At 51.7% G+C, this 20,797-nt stretch overlaps 1 protein-coding gene across 1 annotated transcript in view; it reads right to left on the bottom strand.

The window, feature by feature from the left end:
* PUM1 (pumilio RNA binding family member 1) overlaps positions 1-20,797 on the bottom strand; it is an 84,503-nt gene that overhangs the window by 15,449 nt on the left and 48,257 nt on the right. The window contains 7 exon segments of the mRNA XM_030964370.1: positions 945-1,212; positions 7,460-7,696; positions 13,058-13,309; positions 13,312-13,353; positions 15,417-15,560; positions 16,991-17,129; positions 20,535-20,686. Coding sequence (XP_030820230.1) covers positions 945-1,212; positions 7,460-7,696; positions 13,058-13,309; positions 13,312-13,353; positions 15,417-15,560; positions 16,991-17,129; positions 20,535-20,686 — 1,234 coding nt within the window.

Here is a 20,797-nt window from a genome sequence, read left to right as displayed (position 1 = left end):
CTGCTGGAGACAGAGCCCAGTCCCAGCTGAGCACAGGCACCTTTCAGGGGCTGCAGAGTGATGGGGGCAGCCCTGAGTCTCCTTTTCTGCAGGCTAAATTTGAGGAGAAATTCCTGCTACCAGCACCTGTCCCCAACCATGGACAACACCCCCAGGCACGCACAGGCTGGGGCAGGGCCAGGAGTTGGACAGGATTTTGAGGTGGGATTGCTAAGAATTTCAAGGTGGGATTTGTAGGCAGGATTTCCTCACTGGAAGGGTGCTCAGACATTGGAACTGCCCAGGGAGGTTTGGAGTCCCCATCCCTGGAGATGCCAGTGTCCATGGACTGGACAATCCCTGGGGATTCTGAGTGTGACACTGGTCTGGCTGTTCCCACTTATTCCCTGGTGTGCCTCAGCTTGGGGAAGTGAGACAAAACACAACTGCGAAACTCAACTGTGAAACTCAACTGTGAAAGGCAACCAACACAACACAGCCACAAAACACAACCAGCAAAATGGAACCAACAAAATAACAACCGAGAAATGGAACCAACGAAACAAAAAGCACAAAACACAACCGTGAAACGCAACCAAGAAAACACAACCACAAAACAACAACCAACAAAATAGAACCAACAAAACACAACTGCAAAACTCAACTGTGAAAACGGAACCAAGAAAACACAACTGCAAAACTACAACCGCAAAATGGAACCAACAAAGCAACAAGCAAAAAACACAACCACAAAATGGAATCAACAAAACACAACCAACAAAACACAACCACAAAACACAACCATGAAACACAACCATGAAACACAGCCACAAAACACAACCAACAAAACACAACCATCAAAACACAACCATGAAACACAACCACGAAACTCAACCATGAAACGCAGCCACCAAACCCAAGGGATGCTCCCCAAGGAGCAGCTGTGCCCAGGCTGCCCAGCCCACCTGGATCCGTGCTGGTCCTGGGAGAACTCCATGATGTGGCCGGCAATCTCGCGCAGCTGCAGGTTGGGGTAGCGGTTGTTGCGGAAATCCTCGAGCAGGCGGCTGCGGCCCGAGGGCATCACGTCGGACATGCCGTAGCGCAGGCGCGAGGACGGGAACAGCGTGCTGCTGGGGCTGAACAGGCTGGAGGCGCTGCTGGCACTGCGGTACTTGGCCTCCGCCCCCGGCGCCGCAGAGATGTAACGGCCGCTGCCGTTTGTCAGCCCCCCTGCGAGGGACAGGGCACGGATGGGATCAGGGAACGGGGCACGGATGGGATCAGGGAATGGGGTATGGATGGGACCAAGGAACGGGGCACGGATGGGATCAGAGAATGGGGCACGGATGGGATCAGGGAATGGATGGGATCAGGGAATGGGGTATGGATGGGATCAGGGAATGGGGCAGGGATGGGACCAAGGAACGGGGCAGGGATGGGATCAGAGAATGGGGCATGGATGGGATCAGGGAATGGATGGGATCAGGGAACGGGGCATGGATGGGATCAGGGAACGGCGCACGGATGGGATCAGGGAACAGGGCATGGATGGGATCAGGGAATGGATGGGATCAGGGAACGGCGCACGGATGGGATCAGGGAACTGGATGGGATCAGGGAACAGGCAGGGATGGGATGAGGGAATGGATGGGATCAGGGCAGGACGGATGGGATCAGGGAACAGGGCATGGATGGGATCAGGGAATGGATGGGATCAGGGAATGGGGCATGGATGGGATCAGGGAACAGGGCATGGATGGGATCAGGGAATGGGGCACGGGTGGGACACGGCATGGATGGGATAAGGGCATGGATGGGATCAGGGAACGGGGCATGGAAGGGATCAGGGAATGGGGCATGGATGGGATTAAGGGCATGGATGGGATAAGGGCATGGATGGGATGAGGGAATGGGGCGGACGGGATCAGAGTATGGATGGGATAAGAGAACAGGGCACAGATGGGGATAAGGGAACAGGGCATGGATGGGGATAAGGGAACAGGGCATGGATGGGGATAAAGGAATAGGACATGGATGGGCCTCATGGGGACACAGGGCTGTGACATTGGATCCCTGAGTTCTGTTCCAATATGGGGGGGTGGGGGTCTGACATTCAGCTAAGCAGGATTTTGAGGTGGGATTTCTGAGAAGAATTTCTAGGTGGGATTTCTAGGCAGGATTTCCTCACTGGAAGGGTGTTCAGGCACTGGAACCTCCCAGGGAGGTCTGGAATGCCCATCCCTGGAGATGCCAAAGGAATGAACATGTGGCACCCAGTGCCCTGGTGGAGACTGGTCACAGGTTGGACCTGAAGACCTTGGAGGGCTTCTGCAACCTTGATGATCCTGTTTTATGATGTTCATGCTTTGGAACTGCCCAAGGAGGTTTGGATTCCCCATCCCTGGAGGTGTCCAAGGAATTCCTGGGCATGGCACTCAGCTGGGCTGGTTGATCAGTCACAGGTGGGACCCCAGAGGGCTTTTCCAACCTCCATGATCCCATTTTGTGATTCCTGACTGTGCTGCCCACCAAGGAATCGAGATGGGGATGTGTCCAAGCATCTGTGGCACTGCTGGATTAGGCTGGGAACAGCTACAGACTCCAGCAAAGAACTCTGATGATCCCTTCTAAACCAGGATATTCTGCGATTCTGACTCTATCCAATGACATCACATCTCTGACTGTGGCTTTCTGACAGAGTGAAACAACTTCTCCTATGTTCAAACTTCTCCTGTGTTCAACTTCTGTGTTCCTCCTCCTGTGTCCAACATGTCTGAACCAGACCAGTGGCAATCCCAACACTCCCAAATTTCAGCTTTTTTGCTGTTTCCGCTGCCTTTGCCTCCATCCTCAGGTTTTTCCCGCCTCTCCTGCTGCCCTGGCAAGGACTGAGTTAAAAGAACTGTGCTGGGGGATAGATATAAAGGTATAAAAAATGTGGATATAAAAGCACAAATCTATCACTATTAAACAGAGGTAAATACTAATAAATTAATTCCAATAAAGGTTTTAAACCCCTGTGCTTTCACAAACAGCTGAAATATCTGCAGCCACGTTAACAGAGATGCTGTGGGACCCAAAACAGGAATATGGGGACAGGTGATGCTTCAGCCCACGAAGAGAAGCTTTGATAGGGACAAACTTAAACCTTCCAGGGCTGTTTCCCTGCAATTCTCAGGATGTGGCTCAGCACTGTGGCAGAGGATTTGATTTCTGCCTTTCCTGCAGGGCTTGGGATCCCTCTGCTGGTGCAGGAGGAGCCTGCATGGATTTTCCTGGGTGGAACAAAGTCCAGGGAACAGGTCCTGATCACACAGGGACCTGCAGGGCCCAGGTGAGGCAGGGGGAATCCCAGGGATATGAGCTGCAGGAATCTGGGCCACGGAGGGGAGAGCTCCCAGGAAACCTTGGCAGGGCTGGCTGCAGAGAGGCAGCCCCTGGCAGCTGGGCTGGAATTAAAATATTCCATAAAAACAGAGCTGAGGGAGCTGCACTCCTCAGCCATCGACACCTGGAGGAAGCACCCATGCAGGAAACTGGATGAGAACTCTATATCTGATAACAGCCTAATTAATTGTTAATTATGACCTCTGTGGCTCACTTCCAGGTCAGGATATTTTGTGATTCTACATCTCTGAGCTGGGCAAATTTCTCTGGAGCTGGTGCCAGAACTCTACTTTCCCAAGGAAGGGGAAGACCCTTTTTCCTCCTTTTTTTTCCCCCAAGGATCAGGAGAGCTGAGAGCTCCTTGTGCTGCCTTGCAATGGAGTGCCCAGCACCTCCTGCACCCCGACTCCCACGCTGAGCAACAACTCCCAAAAGCCACCAGGTGATATTCCTGATATTCCTGTCTCCTGGAAGGAGCAGGATTGCCACAGGATGAGTAAAGCACTTCCCAGGTGAGGAAACCCCGGAGGGGCAAGCTGAGCAATGGGGAACCAATGCTTCCCACACATTTGGAATTCTCACAATTCCCACCTTTTGTTCCAACACCTGGAGCAAAGTTAAGAGTTGGGACTGCAGTGGAAAATGGTTCCTGATGGGAAAGGGGAGGTTTGGCACTCAGGCTGTTATCTCTTGGTTAAGAGCACAATCAGCACAGAAAATCTGTCAGAGGTTTTCTGAGAAAGCCTCAATCACTTGGGGATTCAGTGACTCCACTTTCCCCCCTGGATGTCTCTTCTGATGGGAATGCTGACTGCAGGTTTCCCCAGGATGCCCAACAACATTCTGGGAACACGGAGATCCTGTGGGGAACAAGCTCCCTAAATCACAATTCTGAACCCCACCAAAGGCCTGAAACCTCAGGGTGCCTCCAGCTCCTCTGTGCCAGGACTTGGTCAGATCCCAGACTTCAATGGGATTTTACCAAAAATTACAAAGAAATTGCTCCTTCTTCCTCTGGAGCCAGGCTGGGAGAGCTGGGGGTGCTCCCCTGGAGAGGAGAAGGCTCCAGGCAGAGCTCAGAGCCCTTGCAGGGCCTGAAGGGGCTCCAGGAGAGCTGCAGAGGGACTGGGGACAAGGATGGAGGGACAGGAGCCAGGGAATGGCTGCCAGTGCCAGAGGGCAGGGCTGGATGGGATCTTGGCAATTGGGAATTGTTCCCTGGCAGGGTGGGCAGGGGCTGGGCTGGAATTGCCAGAGCAGCTGTGGCTGCCCCTGGAGCCCTGGCAGTGCCCAAGGCCAGGCTGGGCATTGGGGCTGGCAGCACCTGGCACAGTGGGAGCTGTCCCTGCCATGGCAGGGGTGGCACTGGGTGGGATTTAGGGTCTCTCCCAGCCAAAACCATGCCCTGATTTCTCTGTAGTCCCACAAGCAGGGATCCAGAATTCCAGGGCTCCAGGGGCAGCCACAGCTGCTCTGGCAATTCCAGCCCAGCCCCTGCCCACCCTGCCAGGGAACAATTCCCAATTGCCAAGATCCCATCCAGCCCTGCCCTCTGGCACTGGCAGCCATTCCCTGGCTCCTGTCCCTCCATCCTTGTCCCCAGTCCCTCTGCAGCTCTCCTGGAGCCCCTTCAGGCCCTGCAAGGGCTCTGAGCTCTGCCTGGAGCCTTCTCCTCTCCATCAGAACTGATTTTATAACAAAGGAAATCAGACCTCCCCCTCCCACTGCCCTCCACTACCGATGAAAGAGGAACTTGAAAAAATAAAATGACCTTTCATGGATTTCAAGGTGAAATCCCCTAAACTCAGAGCTATCCCAGGTGACATCTGACCTACAGCATCACCCAGCATGGAACCAGCCACAGAGGGGACAAAGGCCACAAGGACAGGAATATTTTGGGAAGATGGGAAGCCCCACACTGATCCTCTGCAGCACAACCCATTTCTGGGTGTGCTAATTCCAATTTCTTTCCAGAGTTTCTTCCCAGACAGATCCACCCTCCTCTGATCCACAGGAATTCTTACGATTCTTTGATTCCAAAGAATTTTTAGGATTTCTGGGTTTTTTTTGCTGCAAGGGCAACCAGCTTTTTCCCAGGTTTGGAATCTGCTTCCTCCTCAGCACTAATTTATTGTGGCCATTTAACGGTCAGCCAAGGCCTCTACAGCTGCATAAATAAAGTCAAAATCCTTCCAGTTCTATTAAAGCTCTGAACAAGGCACGATGGTAAATCTAAACTTGATCTCCAAGAACCATATTTATGGGTATTCCAGCTAACCTAGAGCCAGCACTGGATTTATCACACATGCATGGAACACACATAATAAATACACAGTCTGCTGAGAGGGGAGAACTGCTCTGAGAAGCAGAAGTTTCACTAAACCCAGCAGATTCATGACACAACCAAAATAAAGTGAATTTTTGGAGGAAATATTAAATTACCTGCTGCAGGTGCAACAAATAATCTCTTTGGTTTGTTTATGAGTGAATGAACACTGCAGGAGGTTCAGATGGGCACTGCTTTATTATTTAATATTTGCTTTCTTTATTTTTAAGATTTATTTTATTACGGGCCAGGCAGAAGCTCTTTGAGAAGATTCAGCTGCACAAAGTCATGGATCTTCCCAAAATTATTCCTCCTGTGCTTTTGATAAGGCCACACTGATGGGGAAATTTTCCAGGGTAAACTCACCAAATCCTCAGCTCAAAGCTGAGCACCACTCCAGGGAACATTGGTTAAAAGGAGGAATTGTATTCCGAGCTCATTATTCCCAATTTAATGGGTATTTTAAAACATCCCCTTTAAAACCATGTAAATTGAAGATCAACTCTCCTTATCTATTTTACTCCACAAACCATTGCTGCTGTTACCAACACCAGTGCAAGAAAATCCTGTTTTATAAACACTTGGGAATATTATCCCAAATTTTGAGCTGAGGAAATGTCTCAGGATGGAAATGGGGCTGTGTGTTCTGTTTGCAATCTGTCAGAGCTGGGGCAGTTCTCTGCTGTTCTTGGGGCAGTTTTCTTGATCTCTGCCACAGCCAATCCTCCCTCCAGGAGATCTCTGCTGTCCATGGCCACTGAGTGTCCCTGCAGGGCTGATCCAATTCCAGCATCCCATGGGGAGATGCTGCGCCCAGGGGAGGAGCCAAGCATTCCTACCTGGATCCAATCTGAGCCTGGAGCAGCACAGCAGCCTTTGCCCCCTGCATTGCCAGAGGAGCAGCTTTCTGCTGCCCTGCATTGCCAGAGGGAGCCCAGGCCCATCTGCAGCAGCCCTGGAGCTGCAGAGGAAAACTCCCCCCTTGTGCAGGATCCCTGCTCCAGCAGCAGCACAGCTGGCACTGCAGGAGGGCTGAGCCCCCATGGGATGGGGCTGTGCCACCCCTGAGCCACAGCGTGCCAGGGCCTGCTCTCACTCTGGCAGGCTTTGTTTGCACTATTGCATTTGTGTTTTTAATTTCCCTAATAAAGAACTGTTATTCCTGCTCCCATATCTCTGCCTGAGAGCCCCTTAAATCCAAATTTATAATAATTCAGAGGGAGGGGGTTTGCATTTTCCATTTCAGGGGAGGCTCCTGCCTTCCTCAGCAGACACCTCTTTTCAAACCAAGACAGGAACTCATTCCATGTCCTGTGGCTCTTCCAGGAACCCAAGAGGATGAAAAATCAGCACGGCTGGGCCAGAGCTCAGCAGAGCCAAAGCCTGGAGGGCTCCTGGGTGAAAATCAGCTTTTATTTTATTTTTATTTTTTCCCTAATAAAGAACTGATATTCCTATTCCCGTATCTTTGCCTGAGAGCCCCTTAATCTCAAATTTATAATAATTCAGAGGGAAGGGCTTTGCATTTTGCATTTCAGGAGGCTCTTGCCTTCCTCAGCAGACACCTGGCTGTTCAAACCAAGACAGAAAATGGGGAGGAAAGATGGAAACTTGTTCCCAGCTGAACCCTGCAGGACACACACACACTCCAGGAGGGCTGGACCTGAATTAAAGATTGTTCTCCACCTCAATGATTGTGAGACCCACAGAAGTCCTGCCTGGGGGAAGCAGGGATGCTGCAGCAGAGCAGAGCAGGGCTCTTACCCAGGTTGAGGCTGGAGGAGGATCCGTGTGAGGACAGGGAGGGAGGAGGAGTCTGCGAGTGCCCGGGGCCCTGGCTGGGCAGGGGCATCCCCACGGGCCCGGGGGAGGAGGAGAAGCCCAGGCCGTTGTAGAAGCTGTGCCCGATGGGGGTCAGGCTGCTCGAGGTCCTCTTGTACAGCTCACTGCTGCCCGTCAGAGAGTCCCGGCGGGAACCGCTGCCCGTGGTGGAGTTCGCCACTGCAGAGACGGGAAAAAACGGGAAAGTGAGGAAAATGGGGAAATAGGGAAATGGGAAAAATGGGGAAATGGGGAAAATGGGGAAAAATAGGGAAAATGGGGAAAATGGGAAAAATGGGGAAAAATGGAGAAATGGGAAAAATAGGGAAAATGGGAAAAATGGGGAAATGGGAAAAATGGGGAAACGGGGGGAAAATGGGGAAATGGGGAAAATGGAGGAAATGGGAAAATAGGGGACATGGGGAAATGGGGAAATAGGGAAAATGGGAGAAATGGGAAAAATGAGTAAAATGGGAAAAATGGGGGAAATGGGAAAATGGGGGAATGGGAAAATGGGGAAAATGGGGAAAAACAGGGAAAATGGGGAAATGGGGGAAATGGGAAAATGGGAAAAATGGGGAAAACAGGGAAAATAGGGAAAATGGGAAAAATGAGGAAATGGGGAAAATGGGAGAAAAATGGGGAAAATGGAGGAAATGGGAAAATAGGGAACATGGGGAAATGGGGGAAACGGGAAAAATTGGGAAAATGGGGAAAATGGAAACAGAAAAATGGGAAAATGGGGAAAACAGGAAACCAGGAAAACGGGAAAAAATGGGAAAATGGGGGAAATAGGAAAATGGGGAAAATGCGGAAAATGGGGAAAATGCGGAAAATGGGGAAATGGGAGATGCCACCAGCCCCAACACTGGAGAGCCACAGCTCCACTGCCCTGGCTGGTGCTTGGGAAAGTGATCAGATACAGTCATCAAAACCAGTCAGAGTCATTAAAACCAGTTAAAATAATTTAAACCACGCTGTTAACGAGAAAACGGCCAAACAAATTATCTGGGATCTTTTCTTTGCCTTCCGTGCCTTGGAGGATTTCCTGTGACACAGCACAGGGAGAAATAGCTCCAAAAATCCCTGAGCAGAAAGGCCAAAGGATAAAAATCTCCCTAAAGGGAAGGGAACACGCTTTGGGGACACCCTGAGCACTTTGGGGACACACTGAGCACTTGGGGACACGGTGAGACTTTTGGGGACACACTGAGCAATTGCGGACACGCTGAACATTTGGGGACACGCCAAGACCTTTGGGGATACCCTGAGCACTTGGGGACACAGTGAGACCTTTGGGGACACGCTGAAACCTCTGGGGACATGCCTAGACCTTTGGGGACACACTGAGACCTTGGGGACACACTGAGACCTTTGGGGGCATGCCAAGCATTTTGAGGACATGCTGAGCACTTTGGGGACATGCCGAGACTTTTGGGGACACACTGAGATCTGTGGGGACATGCTGAGACCTTGGGGATACACCAAGCACTCTGGGGACACACTGACCACTTCGGGGACATGCTGAACACTTGGGGACACACTGAGACCTTTGGGGACATGCCGAGCATTTTGGGGACATGCTGAGCACTCTGAGGACACTCTGAGTACTTGGGGACACGCTGAGACCTTGGGACACACTAGATTTTGAAGAATTTTGGGATGGCTACTCTGAGTACTTGGGGACACGCTGAGATCTCTGGGGACAGGCTGAGCACTTGGGGACACACTGAAACTCTTGGGAACATGCTGAGACCTCTGTGGACGCGCTGAACACTCTGGGGACACAGAGTGAGCTTTTGGGGACATGCTGAGACCTCTGGGGACACGCTGAGCACATTGCTGTGGCCCTTCAGGAGAAGGTCTGAGCTCCCCAGGGTCCCTGTCCCACATTCCCGGGATGAGGCAGATCTGAACTGCCCCTCCTGTTTGTGCAGAGCTGAGCCCCAGCCCCAGGAGGTTTTCCCTGTGCTGGCTCAGGAGCGAGCCCAGCCCCGTGCACACCTCCCTGAAATCCCTGAGCTCACCTTGCAGCAGATGAGAAATCAGCTCCTGTTTGCCCCCAGCTCCATGGAGCTGGGAATCAGAATTCAATTTCACTCCCAACCCCCACGGTTTTTAAGAGCTGTCTCCATAGGCAAATACAAACTCTTTAAATGCACTGTCAACTTGCGGGGGGAAAAATCAATTTTGCATTAAAATCTTGTTTAATAAACAGAGAAATTGTTAACTGCAATGAACTGATCATTTTTGGTGAGTGCACACAGGCTCCAGAAGCAGCAGGATCAGAGTTTTATTCATTGATTGAGGGAAAACAACTTTGTGAATCTTGGCACTGAGCAAACCACTCATGGAATTCAATTAGTTAAATAAACTGAGGTGAGAGAAGCAAATGCTTTGTTTACCTGGAACCAAGATGGTTCCAATCTCAAGGCTGGGTTAAAGAGAAATATTTAGAATAACTTTTTATTGCAAACTGTTCCTCTGTGAGGTAACAGCCCCTCCCTGAGCCTGTTCTGATGGAGCCAGGTTGGAACCTGCCCCTCACACTGATGAGAGCAGCAAAGTTCAGGACATAATTACTGCCCTGAGACTGAGCAGTAATTAAAACAATTGTTCCACTTCAAAAAAAAAAAATCTAAGGGAAAAAAAAACCTAAAAACCACAGACATCTCTGGATGGGTTTGATTCTGAAAGGAACCTTGGTCTCCAGCTGCCCAACACCATCAAAGCATGGATGGGAGGTGTCTACAACCACAGAGTGACTCTTTTGGTGTGTGATGGGAACAATTCCCAGAATAAAGCACAGAAACCACCTCAGATCAGCTTTTTTTAAGGCATGAGGAGCTCCTCAGCCTTTACTCTGAGGTGAGAGGGGTTGACACGCTCTGGAACCAATTCCTGTCAGCCCAGTACAGGGAAAAACACTTCCAAGTTAATTACTCTGCTACTGCTAATTATCACCTACTAAAAGCATTTTTGCCAAGAACTGCTGCAGATTTTAAAGCCTGAAGTAGTCCCTAAAGGAAAATTCCCAGTTAGGCCGGGATGGATGAGGAGGGCTCAGCTCAGTGCACAAACTCCTGAAATCTGGGGTTCCTCTCATGCTCCTTTCCCCAGGTGTGGGAATCCTTAAAATCAGAGGGCTTTGGGAAAGCTGCAAAAGGCAGGCCTCAGAGACAGCAGAACTGTGACTGGAGCCAAGCAGCAGCCGTAAGATTTGTCAGCAGAAAAATTATGTAAGATGTAGAAAGTAAGGACAAATAGAACAATAATCTGTGTATTAACACTTGTCTAGAATAACTCCCTAAGCTACAGAAAAGTTTATCCAGCGAGATATTAGGAAGTTTTAAGCTTAATAATGGAGCTCTGTGCATCGTGTTTTAAGGCTCACAAGCAGGTATTGTATTTGAAATAAGCAAGCATTGTTTTAACCAAAGGTACCTGTGCTTGTAGTGCTTGGATAGAACTACTGTCAGTGTGCTTTTGCTTTGTGATTGGTCAAAATTTATCTTTAATCAGATCTGTCCAGCCACCATGTCAGGGTTAACCCCTGAATATTGCCTCAAATTTTCCCCAACCTTTCTAACCACTCTGTTGGGGTTTCTTCCCCCTTTTGCTGCTCACCCAAAGCCTTACAGGCACTTTGATTTCATGGAGTTGCCTCTTTGATACTTCCTATAATCAGTGTTCTGTATTCCTCCACGTCTTGCCTCCCTCCTGTGCTGCTGTGGTCCGAGCTGGGGGCACTGTGGGCATTTTCAGATGCCCAGGGGGTCCTTGCACATGCTCCCTCTCCCATATCCATATCCCAACTTCTAAAGTGAGCTGTAACATTGAGTTCTGTGGGATGTGAGCTGCTGGCATCTTCCCACTACCATAACCATGTCATGAGACTGATGAGAAAATCAACAGCTTCAGAGGCTGTTCCCCAGCAGTCCTGTCCTGCTCGTGATTCCCACAATTCCCCCTCTTGGTTCAACTAAAAAGAAACTTCTGTAACCATGTAATATATTAACTACCTTGTGTTTCACAGCTTTACTAGAATATATCTGCTTATTACTGGCTTAAAGCATCTTTTTTGCTCACATTAAGCATTGCTATATTACAATACAGCAGTTTTAATGCTGTGAAAGTCCAGTCAGTTCAAAGGGAGTAAGTCATGTCTGATAGCAATTCCAAGTCATTGTTCAAAAAAGTCTCACCAGTTCCAAGGTTTTAATTCAAACCTTCCTCCACGTCTATACCTTCATCCACTATGTCAGTGAGATTTTGAGAACTCTCTGTGAATCCATTTCCTACCTCTCTCTCTTGTATGACAAAAACATACTTTGATACTTTTGTCCATCGTTTGTTGTACACACCGAAGTATGCAGGGTATCACTACCAGTACCACCACTGAAACACCCAACACACATAAACCTACTTTATACAGTTCCCTTAGCTGCAGTGCAAAGCTCCATTCTTGGAACAAATCATCTGACCCCCAGCCTCTGAGGAACCAGGGGTGTTGCAGTGTGATTCCAGGGTTTACCCCAGAACCCCGGGTCCCTCCCCTGAAGATTCCCTCCCAAGTGTGTCAGTCCCCTCTCCTTTCCCCTCCCAGCACTGTCTGTCACTCCTGGAATTCCAGAAGGGCACCGAGTGATTGGCAGATCCAAAGGATGCCCTCTACCCCTGGGGGGCATTGGGCCATCCAGGTGTCCTTTGTCCCTTTGTCCCTCCCCTCCTGTCCCTGCTTGGTGGCTCCCTGCCCCTTCCCTGCCCCTCTCCCCGGGGTTCAAAGGAGCAGCAGCCACGGGCTCAGGGAGTTCCGTTGGAGCTGGTGCTGCATTCAGAGGCCTGTGGGCCAGAATAAAGCTCTGGATCCAAACCCTCCATCAGAACCGACTCCTTTCCTTCACCATCGCCTTAAAGCTTCTCTGGCACAGGGAAACCTGAGGAGCAGCCCCTGGTATGGGGGGAAGCTCCATCCCAGCACCACCAGAGCTCCTGCAGGCCTGGACTTGTCCCCACAGGCCCAACTGCAGCACCCAGCCAGCCAAAAGTGTCTGTGGGGTGAAACACCACACACCAGCCAGCCCAAAGTGTCTGTGGGGTGAAACACCACACACCCATAGAGCCAAAAGTGTCTGTGGGGTGAAACACCACACACCAGCCAGCCAAAAGTGTCTGTGGGGTGAAACACCACACATCCAGCCAGCCAAAAGTGTCTGTGGGGTGAAACACCACACACCCATAGAGCCCAAAGTGTCTGTGGGGTGAAACACCACACACCAGCCAGCCCAAAGTGTCTGTGGGGTGAAACACCACACACCAGCCAGCCCAAAGTGTCTGTGGGGTGAAACACCACACACCCATAGAGCCCAAAGTGTCTGTGGGGTGAAACACCACAGTGCTGCTGTTTGGTTCAGCAGCAGGGCCAGACAAGCCAAGGCACGTCCACTCCCCGGTATTGGTGATATCAACATTACAGCAGCCCTGCCCCGTTGTGATGTGTCCCAGCCCTGGCTGGCAGTGCTGGCACAGCTGCTCCCTCACCTGCGGTGCCGAAGCCGCCCAGAGCCGAGCCCAGCGTGGCTCCCAGGGAGCTGCTGCTGCCGAAGCCCAGCGAGGTGTTGGCGGGCTGGGCCGAGCCCTGTGAGAACAGCGAGCTGCTCTGAGAGTTGCTGCTCAGGGAGTTGTTGCCGTAGAAGGAGCTGGAGGCCAGGTTGTTGGTGGGCTGCTGCTGGGGCTGGGGCTGCGGCTGCTGCGTGCCCAGGGGCCGGAAGGGGCCGTTGGTGGTCCCTGCCAGCCCCCGGCTGCTCCGTTGGCCGACGCCGCGGCCGCCGCCACGGCTGTGGGACACAAAAATGGGAGAAAAATGGAAAAGCCACTGAGAAAATCAATTTTCGTAACAGTTCTGTGTCGCAGACATCTTTTATGGAAAATCCTTTCCTTAGGATTTTTCCTCCTGCAGAAACTGAGAGTCCTCAGGAACAAAATGTAAACATTGATTATCTGCTGCTGTGGAATGCAACAGGTGCATCTGTGATTGGTCTCATGTGGTTGTTTCTAATTAATGGCCAATCACAGTCAGCTGGCTCAGACAGAGAGTCCGAGACAGAGCCTTTATCATTCTTTCCTATTCTATCCTTAGCCAGCCTTCTGATGAAATCCTTTCTTCTATTCTTTTAGTATAGTTTTAATGTAATATATATCATAAAATAATAAATCAGCCTTCTGAAACATGGAGTCAGATCCTCATCTCTTCCCTCATCCTAAGACCCATGTGAACAGTCACAGTTCTGGAAGTTAAAACTTAGCAGGTTGCTTTGAATTGCTACAATGTTTTTCTTTCAGGACCAAACTCTGCACAAATCTCTGTTTATTGTATCTGAGCTGCCCACAGGGCCCAGACTCCAGCCATGCCCAGCTGTTCTTGCTGCTCTTGTGCTGCTGGAGCTGCACAGATCAAAACCAGGAATGGCTCCTTCTCCAAAGACCCAAGAGTCCAATCAGTGCAGCCTCACACTTGCAAGGGCCAGTTAAGAAACCAGAGTTTTGAAATAATTAAAATGATCCTTCAGCACATGAAACATGAACCTCAGCGCCAAGAACATTGAACCCGAGGACTTTTGGTTTTCAGCCAGTTCCAAAGTTAAAGAAAAAGCAAAATAAACAAGAGCTATGAGAAAACAATTAAAAGGCCCATTTCATAATCTGAGCCCAGTGCTGGCAGGGGCTGCTCACACCAACAGATTGAAAAATCCTTTTAAAAGCCTTGAACTCCCAAGGAACCCAAATAAATGACAAAGCAACTCATGGCAAAGGTCATTTTAGGTACGCTGCTGTCATAAAGCACAAATCATGGGATGGCTTGGGTTGGAAAGGACCTCAAAACTCATCCTGTGGGTAACCTCCCACTGTGCCAGGGCGCCCCAAACCCAGTCCAGCCTGGCCTTGGGCACTGCCAGGGCTCCAGGGGCAGCCACAGCTGCTCTGGCAATTCCAGCCCAGCCCCTGCCCACCCTGCCAGGGAACAATTCCCAATTGCCAAGATCCCATCCAGCCCTGCCCTCTGGCACTGGCAGCCATTCCCTGGCTCCTGTCCCTCCATCCTTGTCCCCAGTCCCTCTGCAGCTCTCCTGGAGCCCCTTCAGGCCCTGCAAGGGCTCTGAGCTCTGCCTGGAGCCACTGGGAATTCTGAAGGCTCCAGCAGGTAGGAAATCTGGTGCCAGGGGACAAATTTAAATACCTGCCATGAAACCCTACAAACTCATTCAGGTTCCTGCTGCTGCCCCTCTCCGTGGCTCTCCGGAGGCTCAGCCCAAGTTGAGCACAGAGGATGTTTCTCAACAACAATCCCTGATGGATCTCAGTGAGGGCAAGTTTGTCATCACTGCCAGCGGAGCACGGAGGGGTGGGGACACTGGGGACACAGCAGGCACTTGGAGGCACCATAAGTCACCTGCCTGAACTACTGGGGGGCAGGACTCACCTGCCTGAACCACTGAGGGGACAGGACTCACCTGCCTGACTTAGGGAGGGGACAGGACTCACCTGCCTGAACCACTGAGGGGACAGGACTCACCTGCCTGAACTACTGGAGGGGCAGGACTCACCTGCCTGAACCACTGAGGGGACAGGACTCACCTGCCTGACCCAGGAGGGGACAGGACTCACCTACCTGAACCACTAAGGGGACAGGACTCACCTGCCTGACCCAGGAGGGACAGGACTCACCTACCTGAGCAGAGGGGGGACAGGACTCACCTGCCTGACTTAGGGAGGGGACAGGACTCACCTGCCTGAGCAGGAGGGACAGGACTCACCTGGCTGACCCAGGGGGTACAGGACTCACCTGGCTGACCCAGGGGGTACAGGACTCACCTGCCTGAGCAGGAGGGACAGGACTCACCTGCCTGGGCTGCAGAGGAGCTGATGATGACAGGGGCAGGGGCCACCAGGCGCACGGGAGCCCCCAGGCCGTTCCTGGCCCCAGCATTGACCACGAGGGCTCCTGTTTGGTCATAATAAGCAGCAGGAGCCAGCACTGGGTAACCTGCAGAGGCAAGCACAGGTGACAGGGCAGGTGACAAACATATCAGCCATGTCCAGGTGAGTGCAGTGCAAGGGAGTTTTTAAAGGAAAAGCTGAATGGAAAAAAAAAGAAGTAAGAACAGCCCTGCTTTCCCCAACCATGTCCACAATGTTACACTAAGAATTTCAGTAGAAAAGACTTTTTGCCTCCTGAATATTTTCTATTACACTGTAACCAGTGCAAATTCAGCTAAAAAGGGGTTTAAAATACAAAAGCACCAATTCTGCTCCATGATATGTACAGCATGTGCTGGGATTGCTCAGAGCTGAGGCTGCCAGGGTCCACCCACAGGGAACTTCCACTTCTGTATTTTGGAAGGTTGGTACCATAAAATATTCTTTAATGCATGTAAATAAACTCTCATAAAAGCTGATGATACACACAGCAGCAGACTGACAGAATACAGTGATTTAGGCACCTCATTAGGGAATTTACATTAAATGAAAACAATACAATTAAATGCAGTGACTCTCTAAGGTAGGGGGTCCCTGAGAGAATGTTCCCTGGGAATATTTGCTTTGCAAATACAGGTACACACATATATCTATAACTGTATATAAACATATATCTATAATTGTATATATGTGTGTATTTGCTTTGCAAACACAGCCCAAATAACAGAGATTAAAGGAAATCTGCAGACTGCTGGAAATCTGCACAGTTCACTTTCTAAATTAACACTGCAACATTCTTCTTAAAAATAAAATTTAACAAAAAAAACGGATTAACAATGACGTGACAGTGTCAGCAAGGAGACCTGAAACCCAAATAATCCTTTTTTCCCTACATTTGACCAGCAGGACATATCTGCACATTATTCTAATGAGCTCAGGTTTGTGCTCTGCCATCACAATAATATCCTGAGTAACTGAATTTCAGCAGCACTTTACCCCAAAGCCTCAGGGATCAGAGTCAGAATTCCTACAGCAGCTCCTCCAATGAAGAGCCAGAAATGAGAACTAAACCCTGCTCCCTTTTATCCCCTTTCTTTCCCTGTTTTTAAGCCTCTTGGAAGAGCAATCATGGAAGGAAGGCCCTGTTAAGTCAAGCACCTGGCAGGGATGGAGAGCTGAGATGAATGAATGCGACTAAGAAACCTCTGAGGTTTAAAATACAGATCCCATAAGCTTGAAGGATCCACAGAAAAATCTGGAGGTGATTTTCCACAGGGGCAATCAATTCTTGGAGTACAATACGCAGGCACAGGGAGATGACACTGCTGTCACCTGTGCCACAAGGTCACCTGTGAGCCCCCAGTGCTGCCAGCTGGGGACACGCCCAACCCCAGAATGAACCCCCAAACCAAGACAAGCAGGCAGTGCTGGTGCCAGGCCAAGGCAGCCCTGGCAGATGCCACTTCCCAGGCTCTCCTGGCCTGGCAGTGCTGGTACCTGGCATTCCTGCTGCCAGCCCCTGGCCGAAGGCGAGCGCGGAGTTGACGGCGGCGGCGGCCACCAGAGGATCCGTCTGCTGGCCCTGCTGGTTCTGGTTGGGAGTCAGGGGACGCTGGCTGGCTCCCCCACGGAGCACCTGCAGAGGACAGAACAGCCACTGGGTTATTCTGGAGCCAGCCACTGTCACCAGGCAGGAGCAGGAGCAGCACCAGGGGGGAAACTTCTCTCCTTTGCTCTTAATTCACTTTTCTTCACATTCAAAAAGGACCTGGAGGGGCTGGAGCGCGTCCAGGGAAGGGAATGGGGTTGGGAAGGGTCTGGAGCCCCAGGAGAGGCTGAGGGAGCTGGGAAGGGGCTCAGCCTGGAGCAAAGGAGGCTCAGGGAGCCCTTGTGGCTCTGCACAGCTCCTGCCAGGAGGGCACAGCCGGGGGGGTCGGGCTGTGCTCCAGGAACAGGGACAGGAGCAGAGGGAACGGCCTCAGGCTGGGCCAGGGCAGGCTCAGGGTGGGCACGAGGGTAAATTCCTTCACTGAAGGGTGCTCAGGCCTTGGCTGGCCAGGGAGTGGTGGAGTCCCCATCCCTGAAGTGTGCAGAACACACAGAGTGGTGCCTGCAACAGGGGTCAGTGCTGGGTTAATGCCTGGACTCGATGATCTTTAGAGAGCTTCTCCAACCTTTCAACTCCCTGATCCCACCTCCCACACTCATCCTGTGCCAGAAGTGTGTACCAGCCACCTGCCCACCCCAGCTGCCCACCCTGTCACCACAGCCCCACTAAAAGCCCTCTGAGCAGAAACCTCACACAGCCCAGTTCAGGAGCTGGGGGTGGCTGACAGGAGGTGACCTGGGTGTCTGCAAGCCACCAGCCCCTGTGGAGGGCACAGACCTGGTGACACAAGACTTAAACCACAGGAAACCATGACCACAGGGCCCACAGTTGGGTTTGCAGGGATGAGCTGCTGTGGTGGAGTCCCTCAGCAGGGACAATGGCAGAGCGGCCACCCTGCAATGACCTGGGCCAGGCTTGGTTTGGCAGAGCCTCGCTCAGAGCTGGTGCAGGAACCTGCAAGCTCAGCTTATGAAAGGAGCCAGCCCCGTGTCCCCAGCACATCCTGCTGCAGAGGTGACATCGTGGGTGCCACCTGCTTGAGTTATTAACAGGAAACACTGCCTGTGCACAGAGAGGCTGGGGAGGATGCCCAGGTTCACTGACTGGGAGGTGCTCCCCAAGCCTGCCAGAGCCTGCACAGGAAGCTACTGGAATGTTGGGGGACACGAGAGAGATGATGGACTTTGGACCTGGCTGACAGAAGAGATTTGATAACAGGAAGCCTTGGCAAAAGCAAATGGAACTTTGAAAATTAGACCTGGATTGCAAGAAGATTCAATCAGATGGATTTACCAGAAAAAGAAAATCCCATTAAACTCTGCAAGTAAGAGATGTTGTTATATGCATAAGTTTGTGGATGTGATTTTAACCTAATCACTGCAGTACACATTACCAGTCTCCCTAAAATGGTACCTAAGTGTTTGTATCCCACAATAAAGTCAGATTCTGATACTGAATCATCTCCCTGGCTCTCTCCATCACTGACAGGAACCCTCCAGCCCAGGGAATCTCTGGGAGCCAAGAATTCCAGGGGGTGCAGACTGCAGCACTGGAATGCTGGTGGGTTTATTAACACACTATTAAGATGTCACAAGGGTGACAAATCAAGTGTCCACACTCAGTGCTCCAGGTTCCCAAAGCCTCTGCCTCAGCACTTTTAATGCAAACAATCCCTGCTGCATCCCCTCAGAGCAAGGTTTGCATTCCAAACCCCGCTCCCGACCCCACTCACGCCTGCTCCACGGCCATAAAAGTAATGAAACATCCCATAAAGGCCACTGGCACTGAGATATTTTATTTTAATAGCCTCTCAGCTCATGCCTGCTGCATCTGCAAAGGCCTCAGAACACCTCCTGACACTGGGGTTTGGTTTTCAAAGGGTTTTCAGCTTCTGAGCAGAGAAATTCAGCTGCCAGTAGCTCTTTATTCTGCCATAACCAAGGATGAGACAGGAGAGCTGCTGAGGGGACTGAAGCCCAGCTCTGGTTCCTGGTGACTCCCCCTCACACACCAACAGCACCAGGGCTTTGCTGCTGCACAGCTCAGGCCCTTCCAGCCTGACCCACTGGTGATCCCCAAAGCTCTGACAACAATTCATCACCACCCAGGTTCATGCGCCACTCTCCATGTGCATGCTGGATAAATCAAATTACAAATGTACAAGTGGCTCCTGTCCCTTTGTCTTCAGAACAGGCCAAAGGGTTTTCTCTTCATTTAGAACCACCCAGAGCAGAGGTCAGGATCAGTCACGGGAAACATCAGGGTTTTGAATGGCTGCAGCTGTGTCAGGGGAGGCTGGGGATGGGTTTTCCACAGAATCAACTGGGCTGGAGAAGACCTTTGAGATCACCGAGTCCAACCTGTGAGCTGACACCACCCTGTCACCCAGCCCATGGCACTGAGTGACAAAGTGACATCCAGGCTCTCCTTAAACACCTCCAGGCACAGGGACTCCACTCCAGTGGGCAACCCCTTACACTGACCCAACACCCTTCCGGGGAAGACATTCTCCCTGATGCTGTTCCCCAGAGGGAATGGGAATGGAAGCGGGAATGGGCATGGGAATGGGCATGGGAATGGGCACAGGAATGGGAATGGGCATGGGAATGAATGGGAGTGGGCATGGGAATGGGAGGGCACGGGAATGGGAGTGGGCATGGGAGTGGGCATGGGAGTGGGCATGGGAGTGGGCATGGGAGTGGGCACAGGAATGGGAATGGGCATGGGAATGGGAGTGGGCATGGGAGTGGGCATGGGAGTGGGCATGGGAGTGGGCACAGGAATGGGAATGGGCATGGGAATGGGCACGGGAGTGGGCACAGGCATGGGCATGGAAATGGGCATGGGCATGAAAGGGGCATAGGAATGGGAATGGGCATGGCAATGGAAATGGGCGCAGGAATGGGAATGGGCATGGGAATGAGCACAAGAATGGGGGCATAGGAATGGGTACAGGAATGGGCATGGGAATGGAAAGGGGCACAGGAATGGGCATGGGCTTGGGAATGGGCATGGGAATGAGAATGCGAATGGGGGCATGGGAATGGGCATGGACATGGACATGGGAATGGAATGTGCAGGGGAATGGAATGAGCAGGGTAATGGGCATGGGAATGGGCACGGACATGGATATGGGAATGGAATGGGCAGGGGAATGGAATGAGCAGGGGAATAGGCATGGGAATGGGCACGGACATGGATATGGGAATGGAATGGGCATGGACATGGGAATGGAATGGGCATGGGAATGGAATGGGCATGGGAAAGGGTGTGGACAGCCCAGAGGCTGCAGAGTTTGGACAGCGCTCCCAGGGATGCCCAGGCTGGGACTGCTGGGGGTCTGTGCAGGGCCAGGGGCTGCCATCCCCAATCCCTGGGGGTCATTCCCCAGCCAGAGCCCAGGTGTCCCTGGGCAGGAGGAGCCAGCCTTACCTGCTGCTGGCCCTGCTGCGTTTGCTGCGTGCTCTGCTGGCTGGCGGAGTTGGTGGCGGCGGCGGCGGCGGCCGCCTGCTGCTGGAAGAGGCTGGCAGGATAAACTCCCCAGGGAGTGACTCCATAGTACTGGTGAGGCACCACAGCTGGACCTGGAACACAGCAGGGCAGGGTGAGCTCCTGGGGGGGCAAGGGGCACCCCAAAAACTCTGCTCATCGTGGCTGGTTTGATGGGATCTGTGTGAAACCCTCTGCAAACACAG

Source organism: Camarhynchus parvulus, chromosome 23 (assembly GCF_901933205.1).
Source record: "Camarhynchus parvulus chromosome 23, STF_HiC, whole genome shotgun sequence".
NCBI classification, from domain to species: domain Eukaryota; kingdom Metazoa; phylum Chordata; class Aves; order Passeriformes; family Thraupidae; genus Camarhynchus; species Camarhynchus parvulus.
Note: the sequence above shows the minus strand (reverse complement) of the source record. Positions and strands in the feature narration are given on the sequence as shown.